This window comes from Boleophthalmus pectinirostris, unplaced genomic scaffold (assembly GCF_026225935.1).
Source record: "Boleophthalmus pectinirostris isolate CB_2022bp ecotype Guang Dong unplaced genomic scaffold, ASM2622593v1 HiC_scaffold_5, whole genome shotgun sequence".
NCBI classification, from domain to species: domain Eukaryota; kingdom Metazoa; phylum Chordata; class Actinopteri; order Gobiiformes; family Gobiidae; genus Boleophthalmus; species Boleophthalmus pectinirostris.
In genome coordinates this window covers 1,858,871-1,882,614 of record NW_026571404.1, presented here as the reverse complement: position 1 = coordinate 1,882,614, position 23,744 = coordinate 1,858,871, and the positions used below count along the sequence as shown (strand labels likewise).

General features: G+C 40.0%; 1 protein-coding gene across 2 annotated transcripts in view; it reads right to left on the bottom strand.

The window, feature by feature from the left end:
• kif20ba (kinesin family member 20Ba) overlaps positions 1-23,744 on the bottom strand; it is a 119,849-nt gene that overhangs the window by 75,899 nt on the left and 20,206 nt on the right. For both annotated transcript variants that reach the window (XM_055162739.1, XM_055162740.1), the window contains exons 14-22: positions 23,377-23,487; positions 23,166-23,305; positions 19,599-19,719; positions 14,781-14,904; positions 12,834-13,006; positions 5,759-6,205; positions 3,713-4,770; positions 2,399-2,537; positions 1,773-1,895 (exon numbers count right to left, since the gene is read on the bottom strand). In XM_055162739.1, the coding sequence (XP_055018714.1) occupies positions 1,773-1,895; positions 2,399-2,537; positions 3,713-4,770; positions 5,759-6,205; positions 12,834-13,006; positions 14,781-14,904; positions 19,599-19,719; positions 23,166-23,305; positions 23,377-23,487 (2,436 nt within the window). The remainder of the gene's footprint in view (positions 1-1,772; positions 1,896-2,398; positions 2,538-3,712; positions 4,771-5,758; positions 6,206-12,833; positions 13,007-14,780; positions 14,905-19,598; positions 19,720-23,165; positions 23,306-23,376; positions 23,488-23,744) is intronic.

Here is a 23,744-nt window from a genome sequence, read left to right as displayed (position 1 = left end):
TTATGGTTTTGGATTATAGTTTTTTAACATTTAAAATCCTGTCAGTGTATTTATTGTCATCTGTTTTAAACAAAAGTCGCAGACATTCAGAAATAATAAATCAGAACAGTCTCATGAGAACTGAACAGAACTCTGGAGCTGTGGGAAAGACATACTAAATGTCCATGACTTTTCCAGGCCTGGAAAATTACATTTTCAATTTCCATGACTGACTTTTCCAGGATTTCCATGACCGTGGGAACGCTGTGTATATCCTTGGCTTACAGCATTTGTAAAGAATGGCAAAATCACTTCCATCGTTCAGTCAATGTACAATTCACAGGAGCACTACGGAACTTTTCTACTGCGGGGTCTCCATGGAGATACTGTTGCTTTGCCTCGAATATTACACTTTTTTTATTACAATCTTAAATGTTTCCTTATGTATTTCTTATGTTTATTATTATTATTATTATTATTATTGTTGTTTATTTATTTATTTATTAGTAAAGGGACTGTGCATATTAAAGAATATTTAAAATGTTAATATGTAAAGATGATATAATTTACATTTTCAGTCCCTCGGCAGGTTGACGTCAAATCATCTACAGGACACGGAAAAGTACAACAACAATCACACAAAAGTACACAACACCAGCAAACTCACTGTAAACACAAGTAATTTCTCGGAGTTCATTTGAAGTTCAAAGTCAAGAGTTAAAGAATAAAAGTGCACATCTGATGTAAAATAACTCTTTTCACATGGTATCTGCACATAAACAAGCACGATATAAAAAGTTGATCTACTAGTGTTTATTAAAAATTTACCAATCAGTAATGTTCAGCTGATGTGGACGCGGTGCTTGAGCTTCGTGCTCCTCAAAGTCCTCGTCCGATTCCGGGTCCAACACATGCGGCTGAACGCGCTGTATCTCCATGATGAATAAAAGTTTATTCCTGCCTCTATCAGGGTCACGTCTGTCTCCCCCTCCCTCCCTGAGATGGCGGAGGAAGGGCGACTCACTCAGACCCTACGTCACGTTTGGAGGGCGGAGCCTGTGCTTTCTCAGGACGGGCGGGGGGAGGAGCAATAGTCCGACTTTCATAATTTCTGGTCTGTGACTGCCTCCAAGAAATCAGGAAGATTTCAGAACTATTGTGTAATGGATGTTCCAAAACCCAAACTGTGCTTGTTTATGTGCAGAAGATACAGTGTGAAAAGAGTTATTTTATACATCAGATGGGACGTTTAAATCAAAACTTTTGGTTCAGGCGTAAAATCTGGTCAGCTCCAGGCGCTCTCACTGACACACGATCGGCTGTAAACCTGTCAATTAAAATGCACTCGCCGTATCACTGACATCGACCAAAGTAGAAAGCGCAATTTATCAACCTTTTGATTTTTGGCACTGCCCTATATTAGAATTTCTGAAGAAATCATTGAAAATTGTTCTGGAAGAGGTAATAAACAATAAATCTTTTGGCTAAAGGAATGCACACTAAAGCATCATATCCAGTGTTTTTACCCTTGTTGCATTTTTAGCACTTTTTTTGTTGGAAAATGTGTTTACTGCAAATATCCAAAAAATGTAACAGATCAGCGAGATCCGTATGAGACGGTTCGCTGTGAGTTTGTTCTGACCTTGCATCGCCGGCTGTGGAAGTGCAACGTTTGAGTTTCATTCTGGGCAAAACTGACATCTTTACGGAGGCAGAAAAGTTACGCAGTGCACCTTTAATATGTCTGTCCACAAAAGCCAAAGCCAAAGCCGCAGCCGCATTCACAAACTCACCATTTTGAGGCTGAGGATGGTGCGGTCTCTGTTGGCCACGTCGGTCTGGAGCTGCTTCTTGGACTTCTCCAGGTCGGACAGTCTCTGCTTCAGGCTCCTCTCCTCCTCACGCATGGACGAGATCTGCAACACCAACATTCACACACTTACTCACACACTTACTCACACACTTACTCACACACTTACTCACACACTTACTCACACACTTACTCACACAGGTACCGTATTTTCCACACTATTAGGCGCTCTGGATGATAAGGCGCACTGTCATTGAACTTTTTTCACAAATAAACCGCACCGGACTTTAAACGAAACACAACAGTTGGATGGGTCAGTGGGTCTTAGTCTACGTTCAGACTGCAGGGCTTAACGCTCAATTCAGATTTTTTTTTTTGTGTGAAATCCGATGTTTTTGTGAGGTCGTTCACATTTCCAATTACACACAGAAACCTACATTTGGTTTGTCGATTAGAAATAAAACGTAATCGATGAAATTCTTAATGATCAGTTATCGATTAGTCGACTAATCATGTCCATCCCTACTCCAGAGAGATTTATAGTCTGAAAAATATTGCAATTAATGAGTACAGCAGTTTAGGAAAGAGCATATTTGTGCAGAGCCGCACCTCCTTCTGGACCTGCTGGATCTGTTTCTTGTAGTCGGCCAGTTTCTCCTGGAGCTCGTTGCCGTGCTCCTCTCTCCTCTGAAGCTCCGCGCTGAGGCTCTTCACTTTGTCCGTGTCCTGCTGCGAGCTCTGCTTCAGCCTGAAGGGGGCAGCGCAACAATCAAACAAACACAGGAGCAAGTGCAAAATCATGAGGAGAGCAAAGATTATAAGAGATGGTAAAGTTTAAGACAAAATCCTGCCTGGTCCTTTAACTGGACGTAATAAAAGTATTTACAATCTAATTTTACTTAAAGTCAAAGTATCGAGTATCTGTACCGGAACTGAAAAAGCCCTTTAATGGTATTTTATAACAAAACGCAGCAGATTTGCCACAAGAGCTTTAATTTCAAATGAAAATATTTTAATTGTGAATAAAAATTAATTCCGCTTTAAAAAGTCCATGTAAACACTTAACTCCTAATGATAATGATGATTCGGAAATTAAACTTAATTGTGAAGTAAGAGTTTGGTTTATTCCGATTTTAAAGCCGAATTCATTTCTTCCTGGATCATGTTTCTTGTTTCTTCTTGTTAAAAATAATGCTGGTGCTCCACATACAAAATGTTCTCTGTAAACTCAGGATGATTTCTTAGTCAGACAAATGTTTCCTTTTTGGTTCTTCCTGTGGATCAATCCTGCCCATCACCTTCACCTTTCACTATTTTTCAATTCCGTTGGGAAGAGAAACAGTTTGAACGGAGGTTTGAGTCACACACATCTGATTCACTTTTGCAGAGAACAAATTTCTCAAGTCGTTTTCCGCTGTTAGGATCCAACAACCACAACAATTAACGATGTCTGAATCCCAAAACTAAAATATGACAATATCAGAACCAGAAACAAAAGTGATATGGTTCAAAAGACTTGAAAAGATCGACTTTGACAATAGACACGTCCCACTGATAAAACAAACATGGAGATTTTGTTTTGTTTGTTTCTATATGTTTTGTTAATATTTTAATATGAAAATCTCAATAAATACACTGTTAAAAAAAAAAAAACACTTATAAATAATAATTTTCATTAGGAATTAAGTGTATACATGGTCTTTTTAAAGCAGAATTCATTTTTATTCAGAATTAAATAATTTTTTATTATTCAGAATTAAAGCTCTCATGTAAACATGGACGTATCTGCTGTGACAAGAAGAAGAAACATTTATCAGTCTTCCAAAAACTCACCAGGCTTCAAAAATGGATGAATTATTATTATTATTCTTCCAGAACAACAGTATAATTCCCACTCTGACCGATCTCCCACCGTCCACATACCTGTTGATCTCGGCGCTCTTCTTCTCCAGCTCGGCGTCCTTCTGAGCGATGGCCTCCTCGGCTTTGGCCAGCAGCTCCCTCCGGCGCTCCGCCTCCCTGCGTCTGGTCTCCTGCGCGGCCTGGCTCTCCTCCTGCTCCCGTCGCTCCAGGCTCTTCTGCAGCGCCGCCACCTCCTTCTCCTTCTCCTCCAGCTTCTTCTGCGCGCTCTCCCTCCTCCTCGCCGACTCCGCCAGCTTCTCCCTGTGCGCCTTCTCCTTCTCCTCCAGCAGCTTCTCCATCTCGCGCAGCTTCTCCGCCCGCTCGTCGCCTTGGCTGTTGTAATCCTGCAGGGCGGAGCATTTGCCGTTCGCCAGCTCCAGGTCGGCCCGGAGCTTGTCGGCGATCTCCTGCTGCTCGTACAGCTGCAGCTTGGCGTCGCACATCAGCTGATCGGACGCCGCCTGCTGCTCGCCGAGTTGCTTCCGCAGCGCTTCCAGCTGCTTTTTGGCGTCGGCGTCTTGCTCCAGCATCTTCTCTTTCGTCTTCTCCGCGTTCCGTCTTTCGTCCTCGAGCTTCGCCCTCAGCTGGTTTTTCTCCTTCTCCTGCAGCTCCACCTTCGCCTTGAGCTCGTCTAGGGGGCGCTGCAGAGCCTGGTCTTTCTCCGCCAACTTTTTCCTCAGGTTTTCCATTTCCTCCTTGGACGCGGACTGACGCCGGAGCTTTTCGTTGAGCTCCGCCAGCTTCTGCTCGGACATCAGCTTCTCCATCGCCAGCTGCTCCTTCGCGCTCGCCAGGTCCTTTTCCGCTTGCGAGATCTGGCCGGTTTTCCGTTTGTTTTGCTCCTTTTCCGAGGCCAAGGCGGCGCGGAGCTCGGAGATCTCGTCTTTGAGCAGGTTGTCGGACAGGCTGGAGGAGGACACGGACGTCTGGAGCTCCTGTTTGACGCTGTCGGCCTCCCGGGTCAGAGTCTGGATCTGCAGCGTTTTGTCCTTCACTTCGGAGGAGAGTTTGTCCAGTTTGGTCTGGGCGGCTCGGAGATCCGCAGAGACTTTCTCGGCTCGCTCGGTTTCGGCGGAAACCTGGAACGTAAATAAAGTTTAAACGAAATTTCAGCTGCTCATTTTTACAGCGGAAACAAGAGACACTCCCAGGTCTTTACCCGGAACGACGGACCAGACGGAGAGACTTTAGAGGTTTTAATTACAGAAAATCATCAGCACAGGAAGAGATCGACTTGAAGACTGCGTTTCTGTTTTAGACCTGGTTTAGTCCTGGTCCAGTCCTGGTTTAGACCCGGTTTAGACCAGGTTTATTCCTGCTTCAGTCCTGCTTCTGTTCTGGTTCAGACCTGTGGTTTAGACCTGGTTTAGACCTGGTTCAGTCCCGATTCAGTCCCGGTTAAGTCCCGATTCAGTCCCGGTTTAGTCCCGGTTTAGTCCCGGTTAAGTCCCGGTTAAGTCCCGGTCCAGACCTTGTCCAGTCCCGGTCCCGCTCCAATCCCGGTCCAATCCAGTCCCGGTCCCGGTCCAGTCCAGGTCCAGTCCATGTCCAGTCCATGTCCAGTCCGGTCTAGTCCTTGTTTAGATCTGGTCCAGTCCTGTAGCAGTCCTGGTTTAGTTCTGGTTTAGTTCTGGTTCAGTCCTGGTTTAGTCTCGATTCAGTTCTATACCAGTCCTGGATTAGTCCTGAATTAGTCCCGGTCCAGTCCCAGTCTAGATCTGGTTCAGACCCGGTCCAGTCCCGGTCCAGTCCCGGTCCAGTCCTGGTCCAGTCCAGGTCCAGTCCCGGTCCAGTCCCGGTTCAGTCCCAGTCCCGGTCCAGTCCCGGTCCAGTCGCCTTTATTCTGGCTGCTCTTCTTGTTTTTATCTCTGATGTTACGACACGTCCGCTCGTCACATCAGTCAAACAGAGTCATTTACAGACGTCGTTTATCTCGTGTGAATCTGCTGCAAGTAAAACAGACGTGAGGCGGAAATTTACAAATCACCACACGTCTCCAGGTCGGACTTTACACTCTGAAAAACCCGGTCCTGGATGTTCTTTTTCTCTGGTTGTGACAGATCTTACCTTCTTCTCTGAGGTCTGCAGTTTGTTCTTGAGCTCCTTCACCTCCTCACGCAGCTCCTCACACTCCTTCTGCCTGGTCTTGTTCTTCTCCGTCAGCGCGGCGAGCTGCTCCTCCACCTTCTGATCCTGTCTCTGCTCTCGGGCCTGGACCTCCTGGCTGCGTCTCTTCTCTTCTCTGAGCGAGGCCTTCAGCTCGTCTCTGGCTCGTCTCTCCTCGTCCAGAGCGGCCTGGACTCGCTCTTTACTCTTCTTCTCTTCCTCCAGAGCTCTGGTCACGTCCCTCTGGTTCTTCTGGAGCTCGCTGAGGGAGGACTGGGCTTGTTCTCGAGCTTTCCTCTCCGCCTCCAGAGACGCCAGGGCCTCCACCCTCCCCACGGTCTGGTACTCCAGCGCGGCCAGAGCTTCCTCTCGGGCCTGCTTCTCCTTCTCCACGGCTGCGAGCGCCTGCTGGAAGAACGAGGGACGAGATAAACTTTCACAATCTCAAAGTGTTTTTTTTTATTTGATCTTATTTAATTTTTTTAAACAGTGCAGTGTTAAAAACTATAGTGTCAAACTAAAAACAGCTGATAGTCAAGGTCAGTTTAACACAATCAACCTGCCCAGAGACGGACGGACGAAAGAAAGAACGAAAGAAAAAACAAACGAATGAAATAACAAACGAAAGAAGGAACAAAGGAAAGAAAGAACGAACAAAACAAAGAACAAACGAAAGAATGAACGAACAAAAGAAAGAAAGAAGGAAAGAAAAAAATGAACAAAAGAACAAACGAAGGAAAGAAAGAACGAAAGAAAGAACGAACAAAAGAAAGAATGAACAAAAGAACAAATGAAAGAAAGGAAAGAAAAAATGAACGAAAGAACAAACGAAGGAAAGAAAGAACGAAAGAAAGAACGAACAAAACAAAGAACAAATGAAAGAAAGAAGGAAAGAAAAAAATGAACGAAAGAACAAACGAAGAAAAGAAAGAACAAAAGAAAGAAAGAAGGAAAGAAAAAAATTAACGAAAGAACAAACGAAGGAAAGAAAGAACGAACAAAAGAAAGAACAAATGAAAGAAAGAAGGAAAGAAAAAAATGAACGAAAGAACAAACGAAGAAAAGAAAGAACAAAAGAAAGAAGGAAAGAAAAAAATGAACGAAAGAACAAACGAAGAAAAGAAAGAACAAAAGAAAGAAGGAAAGAAAAAAATGAACGAAAGAACAAACGAAGGAAAGAAAGAACGAACAAAAGAAAGAACAAATGAAAGAAAGAAGGAAAGAAAAAAATGAACGAAAGAACAAACGAAGAAAAGAAAGAACAAAAGAAAGAATGAACGCACGAATGAAGGAAAGGAACGAGCGAACGAACGAACGAAAGAACAAACAAAAGAAAAAACAAACAAAAGAAGGAAAGAACGAAGGAAAGAAAAAGAACGAACGAACAAAAGAACGAAGGAAAGAAAGAACGAACAAACGAAAGAAAGAAGGAAAGAAAGAAAAAAATTGAACGAAAGAACAAATGAAGGAAAGAAAGAACAAAAGAAAGAAAAAGAATGAAAGAACGAATGAACAAAATTATGAAGGAAAGAATGAAAGAAAGAACGAACAAAACAAAGAACAAATGAAAGAAAGAATGAATGCAGGAAAGAAAGAAGGAGTGAACGAACGAAAGAACGAAGGAAAGAAAAAAATGAATGAAAAAACAAATGAAGAAAAGAAAGAACAAAAGAAAGAACAAACGCACGAACGAAGGAAAGAAAGAACAAAAAGAAAAACAACCAACCCAACAACCAAATCAACCAAACCAACAATAAATAAAAAAGTCTAGCAGAAAATCAAATGAGAAATATTTTCCTGAAGTTTGGCAGACGTCAAAAGTTGATGTCCGTTGTGATTTTGTCGAGGTGTAACAAAAATCACAATTTGGTTCGTCCCTCAGTTTTGAGATCACGATTCGGTTTATTTTTGGTACAGTTTGGGAACAAAATGCAAAACCATTTGTTTGTTGTTTATTTGTGTTAAACCAACTATTTGTTCTAACATTATACAAACAAGAAATTAAAATAAATGCAAAGTGCTGCTTGGTAAAACTAATAAGTTCAATAAAATATTCTCAAATAAACAAACAAATGTTTGAAATATTATTTTTTTTTAATTCCTTGTAAACAGTAAACAAAACTTTTCAAAAAGTTAAGTGCAGCACCAACAGTTACAGGATGAAGTTTTACTCAATCTTCAGATTTTTGGCCAGAAAAGTATAAAATATTTTGAATATTAAAGAGTCGAGTCTCTGTGGAGCTGCACATGTCGGTGAGGAACATAAACACACACAAACTGAACTCACTCATGCACAAACCTGCACCAAAACAAACGTCCAGAACTGAAAACAGATCGGCACATGAACCGTTACACCCCAACAGTATTTTAACTTAACAAAACAAGATTTATTATTTGGAGTGTTTCCCAATCAGGGGTTAGGGACGCCCCCAAAGAGTCACCCATGCAGTTCAGCTCCAGTCAAATGAAGCTTATCGAGGCAAATATTATAACAGCCAAAGAGCCGATCCGGAGCGAGGGTGTTCACGGTGCACACCCCGTCCCGCCCACAGCACGAGTGTGGCAAAGGCCAGGAGTTCAAGACGGGAATGTTTAGCAAGAATTTTGATTGATTTAGAGATAAAAAAAAGAGCAAAACAAAAACACCAAAATCATGTAGAGAGTGAATATAAATATTTAAGACCAAAATAACGAGTAGGGCTGGGTATCATTAAGGAGTTGCCGATATGATACATACCTCGATACACAGGCCACGATACGATACATATCTCGATACAGTGCACTTTCGATATGATATGATATATTTCAAATCGATTCAATACGGTTCAATAAAAATAAAGTGTAAATTGTGGCTGTGATACTAAAAGTCTTTGTTAAATCACTTCTTCTTGTGCAAAGTTCATATGAAACACAAACATTTTAATCATCAAAACAGTAAAAATATCAAATGTGTCGCATAAATGAGTTTCCTTTCACTCCACAAGCAACAAAACTGTAGCTCTGTAACAAAATAATTTAGTAAAACACACCTAAAAATACTCTTGGTGAAATATCGATACAGCAGCCCACGATATCGATACTGTATCATCACATTAAACGATACGATATATCAATATTCCGATATTTTTGCACAGCCCTACTAACGAGTCTGACAGCAGCGGTTACAGAGAGACGTAATAGTTTTTTGTTGAATTTTTTGTTGAAAGTGAACTGGAACCAGAGTCAGTGGAGCCGGAAACACGCCAACGCCCACGTCCTGTCCACTTATAGAAATACAGTCTATACCCGACCTGAGCATCGTCCAGCTCCAGGGCCACACACGGACTTTCAATCAACTCTGAACAACTCGTTTAAACTCATCTGGAATTACAAAACAAACATATTTTATCATTTTTACCTCATGCGTGGACTTAAGATGCACTGATTTTATTTTAGGAGTTTTTTTAATGACATTTTTTGTCCGGCAGCTTCACTTTTTCATTGCTTAGTCATAAAATAAACTCTTCCCAGTGTGAGCAGCTCGTCGAAACAAAGATATTTACTGCCTTTTATAAAGAAATACAATCCATATGAAGCAGAATTGAGTGAAGCATTTGGGCCTCGACAATATTTTGTGTTTCTCTCCTGGCCCCGTGGAAAAATAAACCGGTCGACGATCATGACAGATTTTCTCAAAGAGGAATCATCTCCACAACGTCGACGGAGGCGCAGAGATAACCCCAGTTCTCGTGTGAGGATCTGGCGCCCTCTAGTGCCGCACGTCTTACTGATATTTTATGCACATTTGCTGTTTTCCTAATGTTGTTTTTTTTAGTTAAACTGTGCTAATCTGGTGAAGCGGAGGCACTGAGCATGTCCGAGCAGCACATAATCCTGACGCTAATCCTGTCACTGGTAACCTGCGGCCTGGGGGGTTTACAGGCTCGTATTTATAGAGCAGAGGACCCGGGGGGGGTAAGGACATAAACATAAACCCCGTGCTCCTGTCCTAAACTCCATTCATGAGGCTGGTCTGGATTAGGGATGGACATTCGATGAAATTTCCTTAATCGATCATCGGAATCATTAACGTTTTTTTATTAAAATGATCATCATTATTATTACTATCTGCACTAATCTGCATCAATAAATTCAACTTTACGACATATAAACATAACGACTCTAGATCCACATCAGCTGTTTGACATTATAATGTGTTTAATTCAGTTTTGTTCAAATCTCACAGAAACAAAACTTAAAACCACATCACTAATTTACATAAACTAAGTGAAGATAAAACTCCAGCTCTTGTGTCGCTGATGTGGTTCAACTTGTGTTGGATTAAAAGACATGACTCAGGTGAATACAGGTCAGTGTGACCAGATTTGTGTTTGTCAAAACCAGGACAGCGTACGGGGGGAGGGGGGCGGGGCCTCGTCATCCACATTGAGCGACTCTCACCTGGAAAAACTTTTTCCCACTGGACACAGAAACATATGTGCTGCTTTATACGTTTGTTCGTTACAGACTGACCCACTGTTTGTGTCTCGCTCCTTCTGATGCAGAGACACATGTACACACCCCCGTCTGGTCTCCCTACGCTACACACAACAACCTACATTCGGTTTGTCGATTAAAATTAACGCAATCGATGAAATTCTTAATGATTAATTATCAATTAATCGATTAATCATGTCCATCCCTAGTCTGGATTTCAGCTCGTAAATATGCTCCAGAGTTTAAGATAATAACACTGGGGAACTGGAAAATGGAAAAATGCGCAGCTCTCTTCTCATGATTCACCAACATGTTCATTTCAACATTATTTATAGAACTAATAGAGGATAGAACAATAATAAAATATGCGGATGATTGTGTCATTGTGACCCTGCTCCACAAACATGAAAACCAACATGGACCAACTGTTGAGGACTTTGTAAAATGGTGTGACGCGTCGTATCTGCAACTAAATGTTTCCAAGACGAAGGATCTGATTATTGACTTTTGAAAAGCGAGCGCCTCAGTGTGACGTCACAGAGATAAAGGTTCAGTCAGTATCTTCTATCTTAAAATCTTAATATATATGTAAATAATATATATGTAAATATGAAGAGTCACCAGCGCCTTCACTGTCTGAGAAAGTTTTCCTTTCACCGTGTGGACAGAACCACGATGACACTGTTTTATAAAACGTTTATGGAATCAGTTTTAACGTTTTCATTGGTCTCATGTTTTGGGAGGGTCTCTGCTAAAAACAAAAACTCCCTGATTCAGTCGGTTAAATGGAGGAGTTTGGTGATTGTTCGTCCTCAGAGTCTCTGGACTCGAGACGCTTACAGACGACGTCCCAGAGGATTTTAAAAGACGTGAAACATCCACTAAACTCAGAGTTTCAGCTGCTTCTCTCTGGTCACAGGCTTTTAGTCCCAAGATCTAGAACAGGCATGTCCAAACTATGGCTTGTGGGCCAAATGCGGCCCTCAGACAAATTTTTCTTGGCCCTCAGGCTTCCAGGTGAATTGGCTCAAATTACATGGCATCAATTAGAAATTAGCTTTTTACTGCAGTTTTTCTGAAAATCTACTTTGATAAAGCTAATATTTAGTGTGTGTTTTTACAGATCTTAGCATGAATAAAGACTGACGGGTCATTCTAATTTGTTAAACATGCACATATTTCAATTATTCAATGTACTGAGCACCAGTCTACGGCCCTCGATCAGCCTTCTGCTCTGTCTGTGTTTAGATATGTGACTCTTAAAGAAAAAAGTTTGGACATCCCTGATCTAGAACAAATCGTTTTAAAAGGAGCTTCGTTCTGGCTGCTGTCGTACTTATGAATAAATTGTAATCTATTGATCTAAGATTGTGTGTTTTTAACATATTTAATATTTATTGTGATTTTAGCCAAACGTGATGGATGAATTTAGCTGATTGTTTATGGAACAAACTGTTCTGCACTGGAGCGTCTGTAACACTTTATTTTGTAATTGTGTTTTTATACGTGTTTTGTGGATGAATGAAATGTGAAATGTGGAACCTGCCTCTCAAATCTGCAAAGCAAATTTACCTACGAGTATGAAAGTGACCTAACCTAACCTTATTTTACTTTATTTTACTTCTGCGCCTGTAATGTCGTAGAATCATTTATCCATTTAGTTTGGGAATGCACTAATTTATCTCCTTGTCCTACTCCTTTTGGAAGAATGTTGCAAAAACTCTTTCTCAGATATTCCAAAAAAACAATACCATGCCTCCCAGAGATATTTTTAATGAATGTCAACATAATAAGTCTAATTTATGTTAAAACATTTATGGAAAGAAGCAGATTCTTATCTTAGCTGCAGTAAAGCGCCTCACAGTCTGCAGGTGAAGAGGCCACAGCTCGTGCACGTGCAAAGACCGATGTTGGACTTTATGGATGTTGTATTTTTAGAGCGAGGGGCTTCACGAATCCATGAAGCCAAACTTAAAAATCAAACAACTGTGGAAGGATCTGACAATAACTTTAAAATCTCGTCCAACAAGCTAAGGCTGTGTAAATATGCAGACCTCTGATTATCTCTTTTTCTGTTTGTTTTTTGACTCCTGATGACAAGGACGACTGTAATAATCATAATAATATTGTTGTTATTACTGTTAGTGTTGTTCTTTTCACTGTTGCCATTATTCAGGGTTCTCACTCTTTCAGTGAAAATGTCAAAACTTTTCCATGACTTTTTCATGACCTAAAGTGAATTTTCCCTGACTACATGTGTAGAACTGATCAGACTTTTAGGGCTAAATCTGAAATGTGAACTCTTTCCACTCACTTTATGGTTTGATTATAGTTTTTAAACATTCTAAATCCTGTCAGTGCGTTTATTGTCGTCTCTTTTAAACAAAAGGTGCAGACGCTCAGAAATAATCAGAATAGTCTCATTCGACTCGACCGCCGGACTGGGCTGCGTTCGACTCGGCATTTGGTTATTCATCAAAATATATTCATGGACCCGACGTTTAATTGAAACCCGACTATTATCTGGTATTTTAGGGTAAGTCCAGTGTGGGAGTGGTACCTGCAGCGGCTCCGTAGTGCCTTGCTCGTGGGCAGAGCTGTGGCCGTGCGCCCTCTGCTCTAGCGCCCTCTGCAGTTGGGACACCTGCTTCTCCAGAGAGGAAACCTGGAGGCTCTTGTCCTGCAGCTGCGTCAGGAGGGAGGTTCTGTCCTCACACGGGCCGCTGCTTTCACCTGCAACACAACAAAAAACAAACACTTCTATTTTTATTTTATTTTAATCTAAAACAACAAAACTGACCAGCCCTCCCCCCCAAACACACAAACAATAATTACTTAATTAAATTAAATAAAACAAAAATAATGTGGTAGTGCAGCATAAACCACATTGATAGGATTCCTTATATTTATATTTTGGGCCAATTTATAATTTAATTTCCCTTTATCTTTCTCTCTCTATCACTCTAACTAATATCTCACCATCATCATTTCCTTTTATCATCTTTTACTTTTTACTGCAAACTTAAAGCATCAATTAAGACATTTTCTTTTTTTAAATAAATAAGTAAACAAAAAAAGAAAAAGAAAGAAAGAAAGGAATAAAGAAAGAAAAGTAAAGAAAGAAAAAAAAAGAAAGAAAGGAAAGGAATGAAAGAAAAATGAAGAAATAAAGAAAAGAAAAGAAAAAAATCATAGTGTACCAGTAGTGTTGGCCCCATTGGAAAAAAAAGAATATTTTTTTTTATGATCAGGTTTTTTGAGTGTCCCAAAAAAACCCGCTCATCCCCGGGACACTGATGAACTGTAAACAAACTCAGTGATGGAACAGAGTCTCCGAGGAGCCAGAGACCAAGACTCCAGACGCAGGCTCGGCTCCTCACGACACGCGCACGCGCACGCGCACGCGCACGCCACGCGCACGCACGCACACGCACACGCACACGCACACGCACACGCACACGCACACGCACACGCACACACACACACACACACAGTTTGTCCGTTAAACATGAACGTGATCAACGAAATTCTCCACGACTAGGGGTGTGCAAAAATATCGGATCATTTAATGTGATGATTCAGTATCGATATCATGGGCTGCTGTATCGATATATCACCAAGACTATTTTTTGGTTTATTTTACTAAATTATTTTGTCACGGCACTACAGTTTTGTTGTTTGTTCAGAGGAAGGAAACTCGTTTATGCGACACATTTTCACTGTTTTGACGATTAAAATGTTTGTGTTTCATTATCAGTTTGTACAAGAAGTGGTTTAACAAAGACTTTTAGTTTCACAGACATTTTTTACTGAGCTGTATTGAATCGATTTGAAACATATCGTATCGAACTGAAAGTGCACTGTATCGTGATATGTATCGTATCGGCAACTTCGTAATGATACCAGCCCTATTCACGATCAATTATCGATTAGTCGACTGATCCTGCCCATCCCTAGTGAGTATATCTCTAAAATGTTTAATATTAGTTTTGTGGAAATGATGTGAGGTCATTTCTGTTCAGCTGACGGCAGCGGCTTCAGCAAAACTCCACAAAACTAGTGAAGAAAAACAATATGAGGCTGTGGAAAACTCTCTTTTATTGTATAAAATATGAATCAAAAGCGAGTTACTAAAGACTGACACAGACTTTTTGAAACTTTTGACTCTGTTTTGTGTCGTTTTAGAGCATTCTGGAGCTTCCTGGGGACGGGCTGTAACCTGATTTGACCAATAAAAGAATCATTAATATCTCCAAAACTAAAGCAGCACAAACGAAACACAAATGACTGACAGAGTTTTTGTGTTTGATGGGGCCAACTTCATGCAGGTACAGAAGTTAGTTTGCATCTGTAATGGGTCATAGAAGGTTTTAATTCAACCTTTTACGTTTTAAATCCAAAAAATATGATGAAATTTCACAGTCGTGCAAAGAAAACGTACACTGATCCCAAAAAACACTGTTCCAGGCTTCATATACTGAACAAAAAGCCCAAACTGTGTTCATACCTGCGTATTTTGAGACGTGCTGCTCCAGACGCTCGAAGGCGCCGTGGCTCCGGTCGCTCATGGCCGCGCTCAGGTAAGAGTCAGGGTAACTCTCCATCTCCGCCAACTCCGCAGAGAACGGGTCCTACGAGAAAAATCAGAAAGGAATGAAGAACATCCATAAATACTGACGCCACCTCGAGACTTTAATGTCATTTGAAAGAGTCTAGTTTATCTCTTTGCCCCATGAAGACGACATTTGACGACCCCTTTGTTTCCTTAACGACGTGTTTTGACTCCTCCGCTGTTTCACTAAAGACGTGATTTAACGAACATTAGAAACGACTCGGTTTTTCACATGTAAATAGAGACTGTGATAGGTGGAGCCACTATAACCCACACTAGACTGACCAATCGGATTCAAGGATACTTTTCGCAGATTTTTTCCAAAGTTAATTGAAGTAGTGACGATTGTAGCTTCTGGAAAATACAATATAAAACACGAGCAATGGAAAGATCGCGGCGCTGCGGTGCACAGTTTTAGAAATAATGAGGAGCGGACGTATTTTATGGATAAGTTTCGAGAAAGTGACTTTTTTTTTTCAATTATTAGGCCCGAGCCCCGACAGGGCGTAGGGCCTATTGCTTCCGCTCAGCGGAGCGAATGGGAGCGACGTGCGCATGTCCGAATGCGACAAGACGACATGCAACTATGTCCACGGTCGCCCCCGCACGAACAGCAGTATCCCAGTAACCCACGCCCAAGGCCTGCTCATATTTACTACTGCTAAAATGAATGGAAGTCAATGGAAGGCGATGGGTGACCTCGACGAGATGGCGAATGACGAGCGCCTCAGTGCCCGTCACTCACCAATGACCCCACGGTGACGTGGGGAAGGTCGAGAGCTTTCAAAAACGTATAATATGTTGTTCTAATGTTTTCGGATATATTGTTTTTGCTCGATTATTATTATTTTATTTTATTTTATTATTCTTCTGCTCTTTAAACCCTAATTTGACCCCTAAACACGTTCAAAAACTCACCAAACTTTGCCCAAAATTCAGAAGTGGCGAAAAATTCGATAAATATAGGTTTCGTGCACGGGCATAAAAAAATGGCGACACAGCGCCACCTCGAAAAGTCAAAATACATTGCGCCTATGGGAGACGTCCCGACGTCAACTTTGTCGTAGAGCCAAGAAATTCGGTACACACATTCGTCATCTCAAGACAAACAAAAAATGTTATTATGGCCACGCCCCCTGACAAACCAGAAGGCAGCCATCTTGGATTGAAGTTTGAGTCCGCATTTTCGCTGATGTTGCGTTTGAACGAACTCCTCTGAAGGCGCTTCACCCACAGGGCTGAAATCACCGTACATCATCTAGACAAGTGGTAAAGTTACTGATTTTTGACCACGGTTTACGTGCGGCGAAGCCGCAAAATTTGGTCATTTTGCCATTTAGACATTACTGTGCACATACTTAGTCCGATCGTGCTGAAATTTGAATCACTAATGTGTGATCTCAGCCTGAATATAATACACAATAAAACATATGAAAGTGAACACTTAGCGCCCCTCGTATACATGAAATGTCAACATTGTCGGATCTGCACCAAATTTGGCAATTAAATTCTATATATGATTCGAGTAAAAAGTATATTATGGGTTAAAATTTTACTGTTGGCCAAGGGCGCAAAGACTCAACAATTTTCGCTATGGAGATGTCCCGGTCAACTTTGTTAGAGCCATGAAAATCGGTACACACATTCATCATTGAAGACAAACAAAAATTTATTATGCCACGCCCCCTGACAAACCAGAAGGCGGCCACTTGATTGAATTTCAGTCCGCATTTTCGCTGACGTTGCATTTGAACGAACTCCTCTGAAGGCGCTTCACCCACAGGGCTGAAATCACCGTACATCATCTAGACAATGAACACTAAAGTTAGCTGATTTTTTTTGATAACTGTCACGGTTTACGCGCGGCGAAGCCACAATTTGATCAAAATTTTGCCTAATTTCAAGGTGACATTATTTGCTCCTGTTCGCGCTTAGTCCGCGTGTTGAAATTTGAATCACTAATGTGTGATCTCAGTCTGAATATATACACTATAAAACATAGAAAAAACACTATAGCGCCCCCTACATAGACATGAAATCAACATTTCGGATTGATGGAATTATTCTATTAAGATAAGAAAACATATATTACTGACATGGGAATTTTTCAAATTGGCCAGTTGCAAAGAACATCTTAATTTTGCTGTTTTTTAATGCTGTTATTTTTTTTTTTTTCAATTATTTGTTTATTCATTTTCCAAGACAATAATTACACTTACACATATGTAAATATTGTTTAAGGTTCAAACATTGTCTTAAACTTAATCTTCCAAATAAAATACAGATTTTTACTTTTATATTGAAAAAAGAAAAAAAATCAAACTCAATTTGGTAGCGAACAGAACATTGGGGAAATGAGCACTTAAAATCCAAACGTATCATTTTAACAAAACTCAGCCAACTCTTCCATATCTTTTCAAATTTCTGTTTCTAATCTCAGAGCATAAGCATAATTTCTCTATAACATAAATATTGTGAATTACGTTAATCCAGTTTCTTTTGTTGGTGCTTCATTTCCTTGTGATACCTTTTTTTTGCTGCTAACATCATGATTTTAAAAATCTTAAGATTTATTTTATTTTTACAATTTGCATCTAATTTGCCAAAATATAAGAGAAAGTGACTTTTATAGATTCCAAAGTGATGATGAAGTTGATTATAAAGTGAAAAACAGCGATAACGACAGAATTTCAGAGAGTGAAACTTACGAAGGTGAAAATGTGGGTGATGAGTCTGTGTGGAGTCCTGCGATATCCAAAGAAACTATCGAGGACTTTTACTCGATTATGAACCAAAACTGCCCTGAAATCTGGATGTTGCTCAGGCGAGTCCTTTGAAATATTTCACTCTTTTTTCCAAGATGTGATGTTTGACAGAATTTCTACAGAAACAAACACTTACGCAGAGCTCTGTACACGAGAAAGTAACCAAGACAACAAATACTGGACTCCCACTGACGAGGAAGACTTTTATTATTATATTATTATATTATAATAAGCTAAATGAGTTGAATAAGTTAAATGTAAAAAACACACACAGGCGAACAGCAGGTAAAAACAGGTGAACACTTGGCTTTACTGTATCTGGTGATATGAAATCTGTTTAAATACTTTGACAAATATATATTTTTACATTTTTTTATGAATATAGTTCTCAGAACTTGCAGATATCAGATGCTGAATGTAGTTTTTTTTGTTTTCGATTTTGCACCTGACCAGGTAAACTCTCATTTTCAGTGAGCTGTTATAAACCTGTAAATGAGTTGAATCACATTTAAACATCCAGAAATGAAGAGTTCAGAGTCTAAAGTTTCCAGAGATACAAATATGTCTGTTTCAATAAAGTTCATGAGTGTGAAAATCATTTATAATCACTCATGGAAGTGTGTTTTCTTTTATGTTTTTATGCTCTCTGGGCAGCTCTAGTCACATATGTGTGGGCTGTTCCTCGTTGATTTTAGATCTTCTTTTTACATACAATGTTTCTATCAAAGCTGTGTTTAGACTTAGACAAACTTTATTGATCCAAAAGTAAAATTATTTGGACAGTGTTGGGAGTAATGTGTAAAAGTAGTGAGTTCCTGTGCTGCGTGGCTTTTTGTTGTAACCAAACTAACTTTTGTCCAGTCGACAAATTTTCTCCTCGACATGGATTCTACCTGCACGACTGAGGGATTCTTCACACTTTACTTTCTATTCTTAAAGGAAAAAAACAATGTCAGAACCATAGCAGAGAGATATGTGAAGTGAAAGAAACCAAGCACGGAAAAAAAAAAGCAAATTGTACTTTTGTGATTTGTAACTGTCATGTCTATTGAATTGTCAATAAAAATTTGAATTGAAAAAAAAAATTCAATTAAATCAAGTTAGTAAAGACTGATAGACTTTTTGAAACTTTTTGCAGCACAAACGAAACACAAACAACTGACTCCATTTTGTGTCGTTTTTGAGCATTTTGAAGTTTCCTGGAGCCGCTGACCTCAGTTTGACCTGTAAAAGAATCATTAATAACAGCACAAACGGAGCACAAACGATTGACAGTTTTTGAGTAGGTTTACGTTTGATGGGGCCAACTTCACGCACATAGTTAGTTTGCATCTGAAGGTTTTAATTCAACCTTTTACGCCTTAAAACTGTTTGTATTGTCAAAAAATATGATGAAATTTCACAGTTGCGCAAAGAAAACGTGCACTGATCCCAGACAAAAAATATTATAATATTTAAATTTTTTGAACTTTATCTTTTATTATTACTATTACTATTGCTATTATTATTAATCTATTTTATTTTATTTTTATTTATTTATTTATTTTTGTTTGTTTGTTTCTTGTTTTGTTTTTTCTTGGGGTTATTTCTGGAAAAAATTGCATAAATATAATGTTTGATATACATACTCTGTAATGTGCTATTTTAATTAATTTATTTATTTTTATTTATTTATTTCGGTCACATTACACATGACATTAATATCTGACATATTTTTCTATAGAAATTTATAAATAAAATTGTAAAAAAAAAAAAAAAAAAGCCAAAACAGTGATTATCGTGAGCGGCCTCGTCTCCCGTGAGCTTTTATTTAACAACACCCGTGAGTTTGACTTATCGTTCGCTCGTCCACGCTCTCCGGTTTCTCACGCCGCTTCGTCATTTCCCCACGCACCTCCACGCGCCTCCACCCCCCCACACAAAAGCACTTAAAAAAAGGTGTAGTTACCATGGCGCCGCGGTCCTGGTAGTGGCCCTCTCTGGACATCTTCTGGCTCAGGTTCTTGAAGATCTCCAGACGTTTCTCGGCTCGCTCCTCCAGGATCTCCCTCTCCCGTGCCAGGCGCTCGCTAAAGCGTCACCACGGTTACATAAGGAATGAGACCGCACGGCGTAATCCCCCGCTAATCCCCCATAATCCACTCAAATCCCATGGACGGCAGACCTCGATGTATTTTACACACTTCACATGTTTCTCTTATGGACATATTACCACGGCTGTCACTTTGCATTACGCTTTTGTTTGAGGTTTTCTATTTTGTAAAAGGGGAAGATAATTAAACAATAACCCGTAATTAAGACCTACTGTGTCTGTGTCTGCTCCACAGTTATCATCTATGACACCGTGGATCATTTTGTTATAATTTGCACATTTACAGCAATATTATTTAGTAATTGGTCCAAAGTTTAAAAGAAAAACTGGATAAAAAAAAAAACATACAAAGCACCCAAATGAGTCCATAAAGTTCAATCAGAAGTGTGGAGTTTCTGAGCACTGTAAAAAAGCTTGGCCAAAATGTAAGAATCAAACACTTAAATCTATCAGAAAATGATTTAAAAATAGTGAAATGATGTGTCCATGCAGCAAGATCATTTTACTTGACAAGTTCTCTAAAATAAACAACCTCTAGATGAGAATGAAGCGTCTCTGAAATAGTAAGTAGATCATAAATCTGGAAACAAGATGAATAACCTGATATAAGTTTTAAAATCTTGGCCAGATCAGATTAAGTTTGCAGTGTGACCAGTGGATCCTCAGAGCAAAGGTGGAACTGCATGAGCTCCTCTGAGGATTGGTCAAAGTCTTTATGATGAAGTTTTCAGACTCGTCCAGGCGCTGCACAAATGTGAACATTAAATGTTTAAGACGGGGTATTAAACTCACAGACGACAAAATTAAAAACTGGGACCAAGTCGTGGGCCAAACTAAATATTTAGTGAAAAATTTCAACAACATCTGCTGTTTTCCTCTTCTTTGGAAATATGTAATGTTAAACCTTTTCTTATTCAAAAAAATGTTTAATAGTTTTGCTTAAACATTGAATCCAGAAAAAGCAAAATATAAAATAATAACAACATTTTAAATAAATAATGTCTCTATAGTCGAACTGTGTGCGGCAGCAGCTCTGATACAGATTTGAAATGATCTCGTGGGCCAAATATAATTATATTGTGGGCCTGAGTTTGACACGTTTGGTCTGAGCAGTGCCTCACACGTACAGGGAACACGAGCGTCCAGTGACGCCTGGGACCTGCAGCAGAAGCCTCGAGTGAACAGAGGAGCACAACAGGCTCTGAACAGAAAACATTGAACATAATGAGAACAGAGGAAACTATATTTAAAAGTAAAGTTTAAATACGGTCTCTGGACGTCTCTGTCATCTGTAATATTTGTACTAAAAAGACACCGTGACTCTGATGAATGTTACGCTGCTGCTCAGCGCCGCGTCTGAATTCAGTGTCAACCATGGATCTAAATAAAAACTGAACCAAGGAGAGTTTATCGCTGCTTCGTTTTTCTCGTCATGAAGTTCAACAACGACTTTCTAAGACGCGAGAGTAAAGACGTCGCTGTGAAAGCCGACGACATGTTTGTCCACAAAACTGCAAAGATTTTTCAGGTGAGTCCTTCTTAATAGCAAAACCTCCAGGACAAATAAACCAGAGAGAATAAAATATCCAAATTAAAAAAGGCACCAAGACTGTGTTTTGATTGGCATTTTAAAAAAAATAAACTTTAAATTAAATATTGGAAATAGAGCTCGACGTGTTTTTTTGTTTGACACTAAAACATAAAAATGAAATAACCTGTTTACCTATTTTATTGTTTTTCGTTCTTAATTGAAATTTAAAAGAACAAATGGCACATCAGACTCATCCTCGCTCCCTCAAACCTCGAGTCAGAACCAAACGCACTCGTCCAATCAGAAGAGTTTATTCCAGTGACGCGTGTGAATCGAGGCGGCTCATTGGTCACCCGTCATTTTGAACCAAATTTGCCTCGTCACAGATTTCACTGACACTGATATTTCTTTGCTGGTGAACGTTTCTCTTTGTTCTGATGTGGACAGATCAGTCACAGTCGGTCGATCGCACTCATCTGAAGTCGGGGAGATTCACCGGGACCAGACGGAGACGGGGGGTCGTGAAAACACACATTTTCTGGACACTTAAGCCTCAAATGCAGGACAATGTGGGATTAGTCGAACATGAACAACAGAAATAATGAAGGACACTGGTCACACGGGGAAAAAGTCTATTTTATATCATCTGTACGTCTCCTTTAATAAACAACTTTTAGGGTGGAAACGTTTAAAGCTGCTGTCGGTCGGTTTAGTGTTTGTATTTCATGTTTTAGAATTAAAATGACGCCTGTGGAAATAAACGCGTAACAGCAAAGAAGGTCATTGTTTTCTTCCAAACTGACTCCAGAAATGATCACAACGACTGACAGGAGTGTGGAATAAAACTGAACAGGAGAACACTTACTCCCCGTCCTTTAAGCAACAATTTTGGAAAAGGAAATTTCTGTGCTCAGAGAAAGGAGTGTTCCTCTGTGTTTTTAAAGTGCAAATGTTCAACATTTCTTGCATATGGTCTCGTATATAGAGCATGAGATCATACCAAATCTGTATTGGAGCTGCCCACCGCACACAGCTCGACTGTACACACATTATTTATTTATTGTATATTATACTTGTTCTAGATTCATTGTTTAAGCAAAACTATTATTAAATATTTATTTGAATAAGAAAAAGTTTAACATTACAGATCTCGAAAGAAGAGAAAACATGCAGCTGTTGTTGAAATTTTTCAATAAATATTTAGTTTGGGCCACGACTTAGTCCCAGTTTTTCAATTTGGCCTCTGTGAATCTGAGTGACGGGTGTCAAACCCCTCGTCTAGAGCATCGTTTCCAAAAGTGTGGATGGGTTACGAGAGATTTTATTAGGTCGCCTTTGTCATGATCTGCAATGTACAGTTGTGTCTGTACGTCTGATCTGCTGCTGCTGCTGCTGCTTGCTCAGGCCCAACTATCTCAGCAGAAATGTTCAAATGTTAAGACATGTTTTGTATAATTTCTAATCTTTTTGTCATTATTTTATTGACTACTTTGTTCCATTTTGCTGGTTCAATTGAATGTTGAAAAGAAAAATAAATGTTCTATATTTAATGTCCAAATAAGAGACTTCTGGATCCTTTTATTTCTGCTTCAGTGTTTTTCATTGTTTCAACCTTGAGTCATACTCACTGTTCAGAGACACAATCACTCAGTCAGCAATAAAATATCCTCATTAATGTTCAATAATGCAAAAATCCACCTTTACTTTGTGATTTACAAATAATGTCTGTTGATGTGGGTCAATAAACATTATTTGTAAACTCGTAAAAGTTTGGGAAACTCTGGTCTAAAGCTGCAACGATTTATCAGAATCATTGAGAATAATCTTTTTAACTATGGACCAAATGAGCTTTGTGTCTGAAATAAATCAAATAAATAAATGGCGTGTCTTACTCGTAGTCCTTCTGCATCTCTGAGAAGATCTGGGAGAACTCTCTGCTGATCTCGTCCCTGACCCTGGCCTCCAGCAGCAGGTTCTCAGCCACTTCCTGCTTCAGCTGCACCTGCAAATGCCCCAACAGCGCCACCTGGCTCTGGAGCAGCGGCAGCACAGGTCACTCTTAAATCCTCCCACACGCACTCAGGATAAGAACTGAAGTGTCACCTGGTAGGTCTTTTTAGAGATGAGGATCTTCTCGTCCTCGGTGGTTTCCTCCAGACTGCTGCAGTGTGTGACGTCCATCAGACTGTCCTCGCACTCGTCTGCCTCGTCCTCCTGAGGACAGACAAGAAGAAGGAGGTTTATTAAAGAGGAACCAGGCAAGAATCACCAGGACCTGTTCTCATCGCTGGAACAAACAACAACACGCTACTGAGACACAGTGAAAGGAAACTGTTGAGGTCGTCGCAGCTGATGGTCACAGCTTCTGTCTTTGGCTGTTCACTGCTCCACTAAAGCACAAGTCAAATATGATCTCATTCCTGTGATATTTAGTTGTAATTAGTGCTGGGCAAAAAACATATCTCGATTAT